This window comes from Sinohyriopsis cumingii, chromosome 1, assembly GCF_028554795.1.
Source record: "Sinohyriopsis cumingii isolate HCF-2022 chromosome 1, ASM2855479v2, whole genome shotgun sequence".
Classification (NCBI taxonomy): Eukaryota; Metazoa; Mollusca; class Bivalvia; order Unionida; family Unionidae; genus Sinohyriopsis; species Sinohyriopsis cumingii.
The window spans coordinates 162,817,319-162,835,799 of NC_142961.1; the positions used below are offsets into that span (position 1 = coordinate 162,817,319).

The 18,481-nt window shown below is 35.4% G+C and overlaps 1 protein-coding gene across 6 annotated transcripts in view; it reads left to right on the top strand.

Moving 5' to 3' along the window:
• The window catches only part of LOC149808282 (cytoplasmic dynein 1 heavy chain 1-like), a 231,803-nt gene that overhangs the window by 166,602 nt on the left and 46,720 nt on the right, over positions 1-18,481 (top strand). For all 6 annotated transcript variants that reach the window (XM_089975555.1, XM_089975563.1, XM_089975577.1 and 3 more), the window contains 12 exons: positions 1,168-1,383; positions 2,863-3,001; positions 3,725-3,825; positions 4,183-4,367; positions 5,163-5,232; positions 7,557-7,703; positions 8,207-8,296; positions 8,606-8,666; positions 9,314-9,567; positions 10,353-10,484; positions 12,408-12,502; positions 14,264-14,366. In XM_089975555.1, the coding sequence (XP_089831681.1) occupies positions 1,168-1,383; positions 2,863-3,001; positions 3,725-3,825; positions 4,183-4,367; positions 5,163-5,232; positions 7,557-7,703; positions 8,207-8,296; positions 8,606-8,666; positions 9,314-9,567; positions 10,353-10,484; positions 12,408-12,502; positions 14,264-14,366 (1,593 nt within the window). The remainder of the gene's footprint in view (positions 1-1,167; positions 1,384-2,862; positions 3,002-3,724; positions 3,826-4,182; positions 4,368-5,162; positions 5,233-7,556; positions 7,704-8,206; positions 8,297-8,605; positions 8,667-9,313; positions 9,568-10,352; positions 10,485-12,407; positions 12,503-14,263; positions 14,367-18,481) is intronic.

Genomic DNA, 18,481 nt, shown 5'->3' on the forward strand with positions numbered 1-18,481 from the left:
CATACCATTGCAGAGTGATTTTAAAAAATTAACATTGAAAACGTATATTGATGTGTTGAAAAATATACAGCTGTTCATGTCAGAATTATACATAATTTACATGGTTTTATTAGCTCCACTGGTCCCAAATAGAAAAATCTTAAAAGTCATGTATATAAAAACACACACTGCAAAATATACAATCTTGATTTGACTGTGAACATAAATGAATAAATAAGAATCTAAAGAAATGAAAAGGTACAGATACTTATTCAAATTAAATACCTCTATCCATTCCAAAAGTATGCAGATGAAGGTTAGTACTTAAAAAAAGCTAAATTGCTGAATCTTTTCATCTTCAAATCAGTGGTAGCTTTAAATGGCAGAATGAAGTGAGTGAAGGAACCAAAGAAAGGACAAGAATTCTAAAATGCTGTCTGATGCCAGGTTAAATGAACCTCCAAAGAAAAATCTCAAATATGACGCAGAATTTTAGAAATCTTGGCTGTTGAAATATATGTTTACAACACAGCACCAAGAAAACAAGTATGCTGTGTAATATTTGCAAAAGTTTGGGGGATTTATAACCTTTTTATGTCGGAAATCAGCATTTGAATTTTAGTATATCAGCCTTTACAGGACATGTTGAATCACAAAATTGCATGCATTTTGGAGCAGAGATAGTCATACAATACCTGTGAACTGTGGAAAATGCTACAAAACAACCATAAAAAGCAGTTTCCAGTGCATATGCCCCTTCAAGGAACAATTTCCCAACTTGGTGAAGCTGGATAAGCAGTTTGTGCACATACACAATCAGTCGGCAGACTATAAAAGGGTATTCTCAGTATACAAGACTATTCACACACACACAGAGGTAAGGAACAGATTAAGATCAGAAACAGTCAAGAGATCAATACTTGTATAACTAGATGGGAAATCTTACAAGTATTTTTATTTCAATAGAGATGAAACAGGGTGGAGAAAGAGTGACCAATATTGAAAGGGTGGGTAAATAAAAAAACTATAATGATTCCCCCATCATCCAATTTTTTTCTGTTTCCCCTTATTTTGATGACATGGAGAGAGATCCCCACTTAAAATAAAATCTTGGCATTATCTTTGGGATGAGAATACTCTTCTTTTCAAACGTTTTCCATTTTGAAATGTACATTTTTCGTTGCTCAGATCAATTATGCGGATATGCTGAAACGAGTGGAGCCACTTAGAAATGAACTAAAAGCCCTTGAATCTCAAGCAGAGGAGAACCGAAAGAAGGGTGATGAGGTTAACAAACTGATTGCTGATCTGGAGAAAAGTATTGCCAGATACAAGGAGGAATATGCCGTGCTCATCAGTCAGGCCCAGGCTATTAAGGCAGACCTCTCGGCTGTGGAAACAAAGGTAAGAGCTGTTTAAGATAAATGAACGAAGCTTTGTGACTAGAGAATGTGTTGAATTGCATGTTTGGGGTCTTACCCTGAAGGTCACGGTCACATGTCAATGGGGCCCCGAGTGGCCGAGTGGTCTAAAGTGCTCTCCGTTACGGATCACTGCCATCTCACCTCTGTCTGCGTGGGTTCGAGTCCAGGATTCGGCAAATGTGGATATGTGAGAAAGCATGCCAGTAGCTTCTCGTGAGTCGGTGGTTCTTCCCGGGGTTTTGCCGGGTTCTTCCTCCACCATTAATACTGGCCGCCATGCATAGCCTATCGTGTGCTGAAAAATGGCGTTAAACCCCACAACAACACATGTCAATATTTTAAGGGTTCCGTTTCTGGTTCGTATCGTAAAAGCTGTTTGAGGTTGAACCATAGGACACCTACACTTCTCAGTTTTATGGCATCTGCATGGTTTATTGTATCCCTTCTCTACACATTTTCTTTCTTGCCATTTCAGATAGGGTAGTGAAGCTTGCTTACCTTTTTTTTTCAATGTCTTGCTAGTAACTTTAAAGTTCCGTCTTAAAAGTCACAGATTTCATTATTGTGAACTTTTGTGACCTCCCTTTGGTTTAATGGGGTTATATTTATAAGGTGCTTCTCTTGGCTTCTCCTGTTATGAATGGTTCTTGCCATTTGTTTTCTTGCCCACATTTAAAATAGCAGATTTTTAAACACAGAATCACTTTTGCAGTGTTAGTGTTTTTGTTACAGGACTCAAAAAACAGAAATACAAGTCGGGGGGGGGGGTAATTGAGTTTATTGTGCACGCGGTTTTGCAATCTTGTAAAGTAAATAATGGCATGTAGTATTATTTCTCTTGTTTTCTACAGTGCAGATACAAATAAAATACTATTAATACAAATGTATGTAATAAAACTGCCATCATCGCATGACTTATTTTTCATGTACATACATGTTAACACCTCTTACATTTGTTTATAGAGAGATACGGAAACAAATCTAAACACATGGGTACAAATTTGCCATTTTTAATTCACGTCTCATACATTATCTTTGTTTCTGATTTTGTTATTGTTCATTAATTTTTTTCCTCATGTTTTTTTTTGTTTTTTGTTATACCAAAGTAATTTAATGTTTTCAGACAGCCTTTTTTTAAATTCCAAAAACAGAGAAAACATGGTATTTGCAGTTTTCAGAGGATTATTTTGAGACTTAATACACATTGTGGTCATTGTCAGAATATATGTGTTCACCAGTCAAAGAGTTACGCACTTATCTTAATGCTGTAGACTAATCTCCGTCATGGGGCATGTGTGGGTTTGTGGGAGAGGCAAGGGTATATTTATGTGAGCAAATTGCTTACCATTCTTCCTCAGGTTTAGCCCTTATTCACGTTCTCAGATTGTTGCTTGGCTAGGTCTGACATGAATTTGAAAGATTAGACATCAGTAAAAATCCACACTTATCTTTTTGCCAGGTGGAAAGAAGTGTTGCCTTGCTAAACAGTCTGGCCAGTGAGAAGCAGAGATGGGAAGCTGGCAGTGAAACCTTCAAGAACCAAATGGCTACCATCGTTGGAGACGTGTTGCTATCCTCTGCCTTTATGGCATATGCAGGTAATGGAAGCTTGGATATTATTATTCCTATTCTATTGGCATTAGAAACATTGAATAAATGTTACTGTCTGTGGAGCCAGTGTAATTTTGTATCACTATTAATAAATCTAGAATATCTATTGCATTATAATAAACAAATAAATGGTTACGAGAACTGGAGGAATATAAACTAAAATTTGATAAAGGACAAGAAGATTACTGCTATGCTTTATTAATGTGTCGAGCACATTATTATTGGCAAGCAAATGTTATGCAGACTTTTTGTGGGTTTGCCAAATAAAAGTAAATGAGTTTTCACAGTGAAATTATGCCAGTGTTTTTGTACAGATTTTCTGGCTTCTTTCACCACAAAGGTCGTTGGCATAAATATAGGAGCAAACAAAAGTGCTTATTATAGCGATGATTATGTGGAGTATATTGTGTGACCCTCTCTCTGTCTTCTTGCTTGTTCATCCATCTGTTCATTCATTTGTGTGTCTGTCACCACAGAAAGATGCATCATGGGATTGATTTTGCATATGACACTTGGGACCATCTGTGGGGGGAGGTGCATACAATAAAATGCATGGGGGTTTGCAATTGCAAGCCATTGGCATAGCTCTAATTATAAACTGTAAACACCTCGTTCACAATCTGTATAAAATAAATTGAATATAATGATGTATCTAAATCAAATGGGTAAATCAACTGAGCCCTGTGTTAACTTTTTCCTGTTGTATTCAGGTTACTTTGACCAGCAAGTGAGGAGAAATCTGTTCACCACCTGGAGCTCATACCTGCAACAGGCTCACATCCAATTCCGATCTGACCTTGCCAGAGTAGAGGTGAGAAAAGTAGTAAATTTGTTCATGTTAAGATGGAAGTTTAACACTGTATTTGTTAATAAGTATGCATCAGTGATGGTAGTAATGTGTTTTAAAATTATGGTTCAGTAAGTCATTGGATAATAATTTTATGGCCATAGTAATTTGTACATTATTCTGAATGAGGTCTCTTCATCTTTCTCTTACCTAATCTATTTACCCAGATATGAAAATATAAGCAGAACAAATTTACATAGTATGAAGGTTTTACTATGTCTTACAAAAATCTTTAGATTTCACTTTGTCACTCTTGCACTTCATATAACATTGTCATAAGTTTTGTTTATCATGACAGTAATATCGTGTCTTGTTCTCCAGTATCTGTCCAATGCCGATGAAAGACTACGTTGGCAAGCCAATGCCCTGCCAGCAGATGACCTGTGTACGGAGAATGCCATTATGTTAAAGAGGTTTAACCGTTACCCACTTATTATTGATCCATCAGGCCAGGCCACAGCTTTCATCTTGAATGAGTACAAGGAGAGAAAGATCACTAAAACCAGGTCCATGTCATACCCAGCAAAATTTATTTTAGTGTTGTGTGTTCTTATTGATCTAGTAAGAATCATTCCCATTAAAAATGTCATATTAAGCCAACTGTCCGATGAATAATCACCTGTGTAAAATGTCATTAAAATAAATGAGACTATTCTGTATTCCTGTTGTTCAGTAATAAAGAGGATGAAACATTTAAATTAGTGTTTCAGTGCTAGTTTTGTCTACAACAGCTTGACTAAATTATGACAAATTCTTATTCGTGCATGCGGTCAGAATCTGCAGTTACCCATTTAGCAGAGCATTAATCCTGTAGTCCAGGCTCATGGGTTCATCGTGTGTCCAAGATAGCCTGGGTCAGTTACCTTGGTGTGTCATGGGGAAAGGCACTTAGTTCCCATTTCCATGGCATTATATAGCCGATAATGTGTTAAAGTGAATTTGAAAACCAACCAACATCTGCATCAGATTATTTAAATGGATGGGTTTTGAAATCTAAGCAGGTTTTAGAAGAGGTTCATTCAGATAGGTTTCTTTTACAGTGTCATTAGATGGATTAATTATATGTAAAAAAATAATAAAAATACAATCTATTTTAGCATTTCAAAAGTGAATTATGCATCATAGAAATTGATTGAAAGGAACAGTAGCTATGAACTGTAATATTAATCAACTGACATGTACCTTAAGAATTTACAAACATTTAGTTTGGTTTTTAGAAATCATGCATGTACCAACTGTCAGTAATTTTTTCTGATATTAATAAATATTGCCTGAACTTTGACCCATGATCACCGTTTCAGTTTCCTAGATGATGCTTTCCGTAAAAACCTCGAGAGTGCTCTGCGATTCGGTAATCCACTTCTTGTGCAGGTTAGTAGAGCAAACTTTCAAACGTAATTGTGCATATTTTTCGTACATCAGTTCCCCAGAAATGCATCAGTTGGATTGAATGGTGTATATATATGTATAGAAAATTTGTGAATTAGTTGAATTTATGTTTGCTAATGTTGTTTTTCTGTTTCTTATTTGACTGCAAAGTAGTGCTTACTGCAGCAACTGGATATTAACTGCAAACACAGAAGAATTTACATCATAGTACAGTTTCAAGGCACAGTTTAAAATTTTGACATGTAGTTTAATGTGCATCAAATGTTAGAATCCAGTTAAGATTCTTGTGTGTTTCTTTTGTTGTAGCAAGGCAGTGTTGAATCCTACAGTCAGTCCATTATTTTGATTATACAGTTTAAACTTCAACATGATAGTTGAATGTACATTGAATTTAATAAGATCCAGTTAAGATTCTAGTATATTTTTGGGCTTTTTTTAAAGGCAGCATTGGACTGCTAAGGCAGCGTTGAACCATGCAGTCCGTTATTTTGCAGTAAAGCATCCTGTGTTCTTCAGTGACCTATCATTTCTCCAAACATTATTGAGGAAGCAAAGGAATAAAATATTTTCTTCCGTTGAAGTGATTAAGTCAAAATCTTGACCAGATGGTAACAGACATTTTCATCATGGGCATGGATGACTTTCTTTACAAAGACAATGTTAAAACAGATTATTGATATCTCACCTGAGTCCCTGTGGGTTTGAGTCTCAGGCTGAGCCAAAGTGGGTGTGGGTATGTAAGAAAGCTTGCCAGTGGCTTCCAGTGACCTGCAAAAAAGTTCTCTCCATTATGGTATCATATAGACACCATAGTTATGTAAATGGAAGTCAGATTAATCTCCTCCAATAAATTCTGTTCCTGTTCAGTATAATTTCCAGTTTTTTTGCTATTGTTTGTACATACCTGCAAAAATGCAGATCATACTATGTCATGATTTTGTGTGCTAGGACATGTTACCAAATTGGTTTCCTCACAGTAAGTCTGCCAGTGTGGATACATGAGAAAGTTTGCCAGTAGCTTCACGTGGGTCAGTGGTTCTTTCCTGGGTTTTTCCGAGTTCTTCCTCCACCACTTATACTGGCTGCCATGTATAGCCTATCGTGTGCTGAAAAATGGCGTTAAACATTACAGCAGCAACAGTAACTCTATATGTTCACCGTCTACAGTTACCAGACGTTACAAATGGCCTGCACTTTGGGCAAGAAAGAACCCTTTTGATTTTAAGGTCAAAAGCTCAAAAGTCAATGTCATTGGCTGAAAAATAAAATGGTGTCTGCACAATAAGTCAAGATGTCCACCATTTACATTTACCAACTTTTGTTGTTAGCTTGCACTTGGGGTATGGAAGAAACCTATTGATTTGGGGTCAGAAGGTCAAAAGCCATGGTCACTTTGAAAGAAGAAAAATAGTTTCCACACAGTAACTTAGTTCTTCATCATCTGCACTTATCAAACTGTTTGAATGGCTTGCACTTCGGGTGGGGAAAAACCTGATTGGTTTTGGAGTCAAAAGGTCATAGGTTAAGGTCGCAGTGACAAAAAACAAATATTGTTTCCACACAAAAACATCACATACCTGGAGCAAACTTAGTGCATGGCTTGCATTTTGGGTAAGAAAGAAGCCAATTGATTTTAGGGTCAGTATGTGAAAGGTCAAAGTCACCAAGTCAGGGAGAAAATTAATTTCCGCATAATATTTATTCTACATCTCAGACCTGAATCAGACTTTATGGATGGTTTGCATTTTGAGTAAGGAAGAACCCAATCAAATTTATTGTCGGAAAGGTCAGAGATCAAGGTCACTGAGTGAAACAGGTAAAATGGTTTCTGTGCAAATTTTCAGTTGTCTACATAAGGGACTATTAAACATGGAGTAGGCATATAGTGTGTCATTCATAGTAATCATTTTACTTGTATCTTCTACCTGCCATTATGATTTCTGATGTGGACATTTTGGTGCCCCAGGTTTCGAATGCATGAATTCTGTGTTAAGTCTTGGAAATGAGACAATTTCCATCTTTTTATCCTGTCTTGCATTAAAATTGGAAATGGTAAATTTCATATGTAAGATTCAATTTATCACATGATTGGGGGAATCATTTTCTTTCAGTTAAATGCATTCATTTGGTGCTTTGACTTTAAATACATATGAATGTCTCGAACAAGACATTTGCTTTATATGCCATCATGATTTGACATTATGACATCATATTGCCTGTGTATCGTGTGAAAAATATGACATGGGTGTATGATAAACTATGTCAAGGACAACATCTAATTAAATATATTTAACCTTGCTATTTAGGATGTAGAGAGCTATGACCCCATCCTGAACCCTGTACTGAACCGAGAGCTGAGACGTACAGGAGGCCGTGTGCTTATCACTTTAGGAGACCAGGACATTGATCTGTCACCATCTTTTACCATTTTCCTTTCTACCAGGGACCCCAATGTAAGTCCTTAAGACATTCTTGCTTAGGCATCTGTCTCTACATGATAAATATTCTACCTTTCCAGAGAAGACACAGACACAACATTATTTCAGGGCATTTTTATCTATGCTAAAGATCTCAGTTCAGATCCATTTGGCAGTCCTATATATATATACTTCATCATAACTACCATATCAGGGATCAAAAATGACACTTTGATAGCTATAATTGTTAGATGATCACTTTGGTTATGGTCCATCATTGCATTTAGCTTGTCTTAAATTGGATTCCATAAATGTTATAGATGGATTTCTAGCAAGTCACCATAATTTATGTAAGCAGGTAAACAAACATTACTTATGAACATATTGTTTTGAAAAGATGGTCTACTGTATGAATAATAATCCGTGTAGATAGTCTGGTTTTAGATCCTGAAAGATGCATTTAAAAGGTCTAATTTATCTTCATTTGATTGCATTTGTTTAAACATGACAGTTGAGACTGAATTGATCTTATTTTCCAGGTGGAATTTCCTCCTGACATTTGCTCCAGAGTAACCTTTGTTAACTTCACAGTGACCAGAAGTAGTTTGCAAGACCAGTGTCTGAACCAGGTGGGTCAAAACAAAATAGACTTGATGATTGGTGCAGTAATAAAAGTTTTTGGTGCAGTAAATACATTTTACAACGTGAACCATTATTCTTTCCTATCCTTATACATGCATTTCAGTGTAAACTTCTCTACCAGCATATTTAAACTTTGTTTTAACATCAGTTGCTCAGGTACTGTAGACCTTTGAAAGAGGGAGATGGCAGGGTATTTTTGGATTCTATGAAATATGTTTAGTCTTTCTTAGCATTAAAACACTACGGTACATGTATATGTTGCAAAACTGACATCCTATCAATTATCATTCACACAGGTTCTCAAGGCTGAAAGACCAGATGTGGATGAAAAGCGTTCAGATCTTCTCAAACTTCAAGGTTAGTTGAATAAAAACACTTAAAATTCTCAGTTGTTAATTCATATGCAGTCCCAAAGTTATGAGAGTCCTTTCTGCAGTTTTTATCAGATACCTGGTCTCTCTAGCAATATGATGACAATCTTAGATTTTCTTGAGAAAACAAGTAGGGTTTATGTTATAAAAAAATAGTTTTGTTCCCCAATCTGAAATGAAAACATTTGCTTTTGGAGTCCATTTGTAATTGGAAAACAATACTTTGTTTTTAGCAGCTTTGATACATTAAGTACTTGTGTATTGGGACATTTTTTAATCATTTCATTTTAACCATTGCTTACTTCAGAATTTGATTGTTGGTATATAGTTCAGAACATTTTGCTTTTTATTTTCTTCCAGGACATTTTAGCCTGACTTGTTCACCTTTTATTTATATATTTTCCCCATCTGGTTTAACATAAGTATCACTTTTCTGCCAGCAGTGGCAACATTGAGATTTTTATTAAACTTTATGCAAGTCATATATGAGGTGTGTTCATGAATAAATCACTGCAGGGACAAAGGTGAGACGCCATGTTTCATTAAACATTTATTCTACAGTGGTTTTGAACCTTCAACACACATAGTAATCTTTTTACACATTGCCCTTTTTAAAATCCTGTGACACTTCAGGCGAGTTCCAGCTGCGTCTCAGACAGCTGGAGAAGTCCCTGCTACAGGCTTTGAATGAGGTCAAAGGTCGTATCCTTGATGATGACAGCATCATCACCCATCTGGAGACACTGAAAACTGAGGCTGCAGAAGTGGCACGTAAAGTAGAGGAGACAGACGTTATCATGGCAGAAGTAGAGGCTGTGTCGCATCAATATGTACCCCTTGCTCAGTCTTGTAGCAGTATCTACTTTACACTGGAGGGACTTAAACAGGTAGTTTTTATTTCTTTACATGGGACATTTTTCTTCATTTTGTTGCAAAGTGTCATCTTGGAAAAAAGTGCTTGCTGGTGTTTAAATAATTAATTGGATGAAGAATTAATTGGAACAAGTTAATTACATCACTTTACAGGGACAAGTATGGCCTATTTGAAGTGTTAATAATGGCAGTGCAACATTAAGACAAAAGGGGGCATGTGGGATTGTCTGCAACTGATGCTAGCAGAATAAATGTCTGGCTACAGTCCATATATTTTCCAAACCTTAGATCTATAGATTGCTTTTAGCCTGTTGTCCAGTTCTTTTGGCTGAAATATACTGATTTCTTGCCAATAAAATATTGTCATCATCATCATCATCATTATTATTATTGTCATCAGTATGAAACATGGGTTAAGAGAGTTAAAAAATATTGTATACATAATACATCGACAAATAATAAATCAACAAATGTTATGTAATTCCTGATGTAATTTCAGTAGGATTGGTAAGTCTTTAACAAGCATAATGTACACCCTCCTCCTTCATCACCTTAACCTATCCACTTCACATTGTCCTGTTGGTTAACTTTTAAAGAAATGCACAAGATATATTAGTTTATTGTTTGTGAATATTAGCCATTCCCTTTCCTTATCATTAACAGTGTAACCTAGTAAAAGAAAAAGTTTGAATTTAGTTTAATATTCTCATTCAAACTTGACACTTAAATTTAAACTTGCAGTGTGTGAATTTACTTTAGTGGCATATAATTGCAATGGATTTTTCTTGTTTCTTTCCAGGTTCACTTCCTGTACCAGTACTCATTGCAGTTTTTCTTAGAGATTTTTCATTCAGTGCTGAGTAATAACAACCTGAAGGGAGTCAAAGAGTATGGGGCTAGACTGTCCACCATTACCACAGATTTGTTCCAGGTATCATCACCGTTTGATAGTCCTAAAATCAGTGAACATTGCTTGGTATCACCTAATCACACTTGTATTTCCTTCACCACATGATGTCAATACCACACATGGTTAATTACCAAATGTTAGATTATGTAGCATTATAATGTCATCAGCAAAATGCATTTGATCCATTTCCCAGAAATGGACATCTTTAAAATTTATTTTGAATTAAATAGCCTATTAATATACAACAAGAAGGGTTGTGTCTTTAAAACTGTTATATTTCATTTTTATAACCCATTTTAAGTTGAGCTTATTATGTTATGGGGATTTGTCAGTTCATCCATTAACATTTGCTTGTCCAGCCTATGACTTTATATTAGTTGGAGCAATATTCATGAAACTTCTGGTATCACAGTTAGATGGTGTACCGTGAACCAGATGCCTGTCTCCAGCTGCAAGGTCAGGGAAACAGCAAATGAAACTTAATTCTGTTACTTGAGTTCTTGTGTGGATTAACTTTCAAACTACTGAAGATATTGTAATAAAGCAAAACACTATGTTGCATACCAAAGCCACACGCCCGACTCAAGAACAAGATCACAGCGAAGGAAAAATATATTTCTTTGCCTTGTATCCTTTTCTGGAGTATATCTTTTAACCACAAAAGATATTTTAATGAAACTTTGCCCAGTTATGTATCACAGATATAAATGTATATGACTAGATGGTGTATCATGTACCATAGCCACATAATCTGCCTCAAGGTCAAGGTGTGACAGCAGGGGAAGTTGTAATTCCATGATTTGTGTATTTGTCAAAAGTAAAACATTGGAAACTAAAGATATTTTAATGAACTCTTCCCAGGCTTTCATCATGAATATACAATGTTATGTATTATAGCCATGCCCTTTTCTGTAGTACATCTTCAAACCACTGAAGACATTTTAATGAAACTTAGCCAGTTGTATATAATGTATAAACAGTGCATCTCGCCTGCCTGGCAAGGAAAAGTCTATTCTGGCTTGTAACAATTTCAGAGTAAAATATTTGTTAACTACCCTGTATATTTTAATGGAATTTTGACAATCATATATCATCGCTAGACACTGTATCATATGCCATATACCCATGGTCTGCATCTCAAGGTTATCTATATTGCAAGGGGACAAACAAATCAATATCCATGTATGGGTATAACTTGGAACCAATAAACACATTTAATTAAATTTTCGCTTGTTGTGCATCTTGACTTGAAAATGTCATGCATATACATGCACACCAGAAACCCTAAGGTCAGGATTGCAGCAATACATAATGCAAGTCATTGGTCTGTTTCTGTAAAATTTATTTTTAGTATAAATAATCCTGTACTGGAGGAGATGGCTGAAAGCAACAGGACACTCAGTAAATGCATGATGATGGCACATATGGAAATGTTGCCGATCATCATAGTACTATGGATGTATTTTGTTGTTACATCATTACTTTACCATGTTATGCTTACTATCATCATGACATACCGCAGTGGTAATCTCATTGATAAGTCAAAGTCCATAACATTGTATGATAAACAGAATGTTACATTTTGTTTATTTGATATCAGATTTAATAAACTTGTTGAATAATACATTATAACATGATATATTTTTTCAGCAGAATAGTGGTCATCTAATATTATTCAAAACGTTTTATAAATTTCTAATCAAATGAATACTCATGCAAGACTTTTGGTATGTGTCTGAAGTTTATACCCAGGTATGCTGGGTGCTCCTGTCTTGCAAGAGTAAGCAGAATCATTGCTGTTTACAGGCAAGACACTGTGTTCTGTAGAATACTGGTCATGGAATGAGCATTTGTACTGTAGAAACAATGAACACATTACATATTTACTCAATTATTCATTAAGTTATGTTGATTTCTTATATATTGCCTGCATTATTAATCAAGGAAACCTTCATTCGAGTTGGTCGAGGGATGCTGCATGAAGACAGGGTTACATTTGGCATCCAGTTATGTAGGATCCACCTGAAAGGAATGGCAAGGTTGGTGCTTTCACTTACAAATTAATTTGCCTCTGATGACCAAATAAGAAAGAAGAAAGATTCATGCTTAAATTTTATTGTCATCTCACCATTATATGTCATTGTTAACGTTATAATATACATGATTCCCAATTAGTTACATGCCCCTCTTAATAGTAGTGGAATTAGATAATCAGCATGATATACTGTGAAACCAATTTTTTTTTAAACTTTGGGTATAACAAACAAGTCCATATGATTATATGTCAGCTGCCATCAGTTTGCTCAAAAATGTTTTTTTTTTTCTTAACAAATTTTAAAATTGTGGCTATCTACCTATATACAACACTTACAATTTTGTTTATGTTGAAACACTGTGCATTGACTTAGTTATGTACTTTTAATTTTTTTAGCTAGCTACTTCAGATGATAAGGCTGAAGATTATTGCCCCTCCTCCACAAGAGTTAGTGGCTTTATAGTTGTCACCATTTCTGTTGAGCAATTTGTCTGTTTGTTTGCACTTCTTTTAACCACCAAAGCACTGCAACCCTTCACTTTTGGATATCATTGAGAAGATGAATTGCCTATTTCACATCCTTTAAATGTTTCATCGTTTCAGATCCAATATTGATAGAGTTATTGCACTTTTTCTATCACTTTTTAATCTGTGCAGCAGATCCTTGTAACCAACATAGCTCAGGGACCACTCTGTATATTATGACACTTGAGTTTGTACATATCCCCCTGCATCTAGATGTGCTTTTTACAGTTTGGTCTTTTCAACTCCATTTTGGATAGAGTTGTCCCATGGCCATTAATTTCATATATTCACATAGAATGTTTGTTGCTTGTAACCATCTTTAATTAAGAAATTTTCAACATCTTCTGATGCATTCATTGTCTCATAAATTTAGATGTGCCTTTTTGTGGTTTTGTCTTGTCAACTAAATTTTTAATACAGTAATAGCCTGTGACAGTTAATTGCATATTTTCACGCTGTAGGTTCCTTGTATCTGGCATAGCTTATGAACCATTCAGTATTTTCTGAGGCAGTTTGGTATGACTTAAATGTAGATGTTCATTTTTTGGATGTAGTCTCATACTCCAGCTTTGACAGAATTATGACCCTTGTCAAGCAAATCCTTATGTTCACCTGCCAACTTGGAATGTTTTATCCAGTCAGTGTAGCCCAAGAAGTATGCGACATAATTCTGTTGGAATTTGGTAAGAACATTGTCTCTGAAGCCTATATGTGCCTTTTATGGGTTTTCTCTCATTTACTCCATTTTGATATATTTAAATGAATGTTTCTTTAATTAGGATTGTTTCATAGACCAAGGTGTGTCTTTTGTGTTTTTCTATTTTTGTCTACTTCCATTTTGGAAATGGTTATAGCCCATGTCAATCAACTTTTTGTGCATTAATTTTGGTGAGTCCTTGATTGAGTTTGATTTTAATCATTCTACATCATTATTTATTGGAGTAATTGCCCCAGATTAACAATCTGTTCTTAACTTTGCTTTCCAAATACAAGTTCTTTGTTTGAAACTCCAAGGAGTAAATGATAGTGAGTGGTGGGGCCATTTTGCTAATAACTTGAGATCTGTATTTGTTCTGTTGTAATGTAATTCTGTTTTAATAAATAAGTTTAATTGGCTCATTTGTATTTTTTTTTTCAGCTTGTGTACAGCTGATATACTGTATGTTTGCATGCACATTCATTGTTTTACATGTATTTTTGCCATTTTCCTCCTTTTAACTTTGAAAAAAAATTGTTTCAGTGAGGGTACCTATGACAATGAATTCCATCAGTTCTTAAGAAGTCAGGAGGGACTTCTGTCAGAGAAACAGGCTGTGGCTATACAGGGACTGACTCCACAGCAGGTATGAACATGGTCACAAATTTATAAAACTCTTCAGAATTCTTTCTCAGATCAAAGCAGCTAGTATTTGTCATTAGTAAAGAGTATTTTTTTCTCCTATCCCTTCAGCAATATTGAGGATCCATCCATTCATTTATATGTAATGCAAGTTGTATTTTCAACTGTTTTTAGATATGTTTCCTGATCACAATGATTAAGAGTACATGTTCTCTACATCATACATCTGGCCCTTTGAATCTAAATAATACATTCACCTTGTCCTTGAGCTTAGTTCAGCAACAAAAGTGATAAGTAGTCCTCAGCTTGCAGAAGTGACGTCTGTCAGAGGGGTCTCCCTTTGGATTTTTTCCAAATCCCAATTATTACTTTGTACTTTTTCATCACATTTCCTTATAGTTTTCTTACTTCAAGGAACTCCATCTGTTTTTCTGTCTAAACTTCTGTTTTCTAACTTTGTCACATGTGAAATCAGTGCCATCTTTATTGCCTGTTTGATGGCCTAGAGGTCTTGAAATTCAACTTAGTAGTTTATCTCTTTGTTAGTTAAATTAGTAAATGTCAAGTAAATGATGTTACTCCTTATAATGAGATCATTCCATTTAATAAGATCAATTTTGCATCTATTTTCTGGTATTTATCTTAATTCATGGTGTACACATCACAGCAAGTTCAGTGCAATGTTTGTTTGATTTCATCTGTGTATGACATCATCTTGCTTTCTCAAATTAGAGGTTGTTGAATTGTGTGAGGTGCAAGTTTTTCATTTTATCTGAACATAACCACCCATTCCTGTTTTGGTTGAATGGGGTGCAGTTTGTACTATAGATGTGATGTGTGTGCACAGTGGTCAAAGGAAATGGTGACCATCACAGTCAAGCAATTGACCAGGGTGAATAGAAGCTGCAAGAAATACACACACAATGCAGATGCCACTTGTATCTCCTTTCCAGGTGAAAAAGTGTATTTCAGTGATGCTACCTCTGTTACCAATTTTCTGATCACTGAACCTTTCCAGGTGAAAAGATTTGCCCTCCAAAAGAAAATGTAGTGATCTTTGCCATCATGGGCTTCTCAAACAGCCACAACCCAGCTTTTGGCACCACTGCCAGAACCGGAACATAAAACGGCACAACCTACTGGTCCAATATTGACACGGTATGGTCCCATCATCAAAGGCAGACCAGTGTTGACTGTGGTGTTCATTACCAAGATTACCATTTATGGGCTTTGACATGGGATGCCAGTCAGTGTTGCACCTAGAGTGGGGGGATTTCTGATGTCCCACTATATTTGTTACCATGTCCCCCAATTTTTAGCTCTGTATGTCCTTTGAGCACTTTTTAAAAAATACAGGAACAGGGTTTAGTCTATGACATGATTGCAGGATTCACACTAATTTTTAAATTAACAGAATGCCTGAAAAATCATGCATCATCTTTTGGAGCCCTACCTTTATTTCCTCATTTAATTCTCATATTATCAGAAAATTCACGCACACACACACATTTTTTTTTAATGGTATGGGTAATTTCAGACACATTATATTTTCTTTAATAGAGCTAGTGGGAGCAACAATTTAAATTTTGGCCTACTTGCCTAGTAATGGATATTGTCTCAAACTTATAAATTGTTTCCTTTTTTTATGCAAGAAAATTCTGTAGGAATTTCAATAATGCCAGTCAGAATAATGATTTTTATATGGATAGCAAACATCTCTGTTGATGATGAAACAGTGGGAGTTATCATCTGTCAAATCCTTATGTGAAAACTTTTGTCTGATATAAAGAGGGAATTAAATGTTCAAACAACTTAAGACAAGTATTATAATCAATATTTTAGTAGTTTGTCTCATCAAAGTATTTATTGGAAAACTACCAATGAAATGCTGTTCACAGCAATTGGTCAGCAGTGTCTCAAGTGTGATGAAGCTTGAACGGTCAACATCAAGAATCTGTATGAAAGTAATATACTTTTAATACTTTAATGTCTTGCTAGTATGTGTCTACCTTGCTGTTATGCTCAAAGAAAGTTTAACAGTCAAGATTGGATAGACAGATTTTAGTTTGGTCTCAAGACCTGCACTGGAACCCAGCTGAACTACAAGTGCCGGAATGGTGGATCTCATCCATATGTATAGGTTTTGGGAAATTAAACAAGTTTTCATGAATATTACTAAATTTGGAAACAATATTTTCATGAACGCCCTCTAGTGGGAAGCCAAAAAAAATTAAAAGTTAAAATGGTGCCCGATTTCAAATTGCAGGGATAGCATTTCCCAATGAATTGCAAGCAGAATAACTATTGAACATTAATACTTTCATCATACTGATCAAGAAAAAATATGAAAACACATGAGTATTACCTTAGCCGTGGAGAACAATGGATACATTGCTTATTTCTTTACTGAGTACAAGCTAGGTGAAGACAGTTTATAATACTTCATGTGTAAACTGGGCATCAGAATATTTCCCCATATCATGAATATTTGAACCAATCATTCAAATACGATATACTGATGCAAAAATATTTCTTGTTTAGAAAATTCATCTTTCAAAATCTGTTACTATGGTTATTATTTGAAGCATTTGGAACACAAACATTCCCAAATGAGGGAAATATAAACATACGTACTATCTCGATGTGCAATGATAAATGCAAATGCACTGGACAAGAAAATAATTTGACAGGTCTATTTCACTATATCAGGAGCATAATGGACTACCTTGACCGGTTAGTCAGTAGCTTGGAACAAGATGGACTACTCTGCTTTTGCTGGATTTGCACAAGCAAAATTTTCTCTAAACTATGTCCATGCACTGACCCTAGACCAAATCTCACATCTTACTCAAAGCTGCTGTACATGATTTTAGACTGGTGTCTCTCTCCATCTCTTACCTATTCACCTAGTATATTATGATTGGGTAACATATTAAAAGAAGAAACTAATTTGTTTCAGTTTAATACTGTACGTGTCAATGATAATACTTACAAACCATCACAGTAGTTATATTCCTTGGTGAGCATGCACATCAACTCCATTAGTAACTGATGAATGAATGGGTTTAATGCCAAATCCTCTATATATGAGAGGTGCGTGATTAGGATTTCTAATGTAGCTTTAACAATTTTTCAGTCATATCACTACGATGTATGCAGTGTGGCAGTTTATAGTGATGTCCAGCACTGGGGCATCATGCTGCAGACATGTAGCATGATATCCCACCCAGTCACATTATCATGACACCAGGCTGACCAGTCCTAACATTAACCTCTTAATGCTGAGCACATAGCGAGGCAGCTATTAGTACCATTTTTGTAAGTCTTTGTTATGACTCGGCCGGGAATCAAACCCACGACCGCCCGCTTCATAGGTGGGTGCTCTAACCACTAGGCCACTGGAGCGGTCTATATGAGAGGAGACCACTCTTGTCTGGCAGCTGTTTCAGCAAGCAGACAACTTTCTAGCACTTTTGTAAATGCCTTGATTAGTTTGCATGGTAATTACTGCTAATGCATTATGATTGCTTAGGTATTATTGAAGAAACATATTTTACTCCAAAATTTGGTTTCTCATTTATTTTGTGGAACAGTTATGTACCCCATGATGATGAATCAACTTCATACCCTTACAGAATGCTGCTTGATTTAGTTTTATCATATCAATATGGAAATCTCTATCCCCTGAACACATTTTAATTTCTTTTTGTTCATTTATCTATATTTTTAAACTTCATCAAAATAAACAGCAACTTTGAAACAAATTGTAGTTTATCAGCTTAGGAAGAAATTATTGCATATTGTGCAGCAAGTTTAACAATTTTATTAATAATGGGGGTTTTATCCTCACTTATTGTTTATTTTGTGTAAGGGTTGATATTTGCAGAAGAAAAAAAAAAGAACTTGTAGAGTTCCGCTGTGGTTTGATGAAAATGACCAGTTGTATATCACATGAATGTTGAGAGAGTGAGATTGCAAGAAAATCACACAAAAATGCTTTACATCTGTCAGCCATTTTTTGAAGCAGATAGTTAGTCAGGTTGTGTAAAAGAGACAACTGTATTTAATGAGGTTCCATTTGCGTCTGCTTGCTTATATGATCTGATTGGATCTCATTAA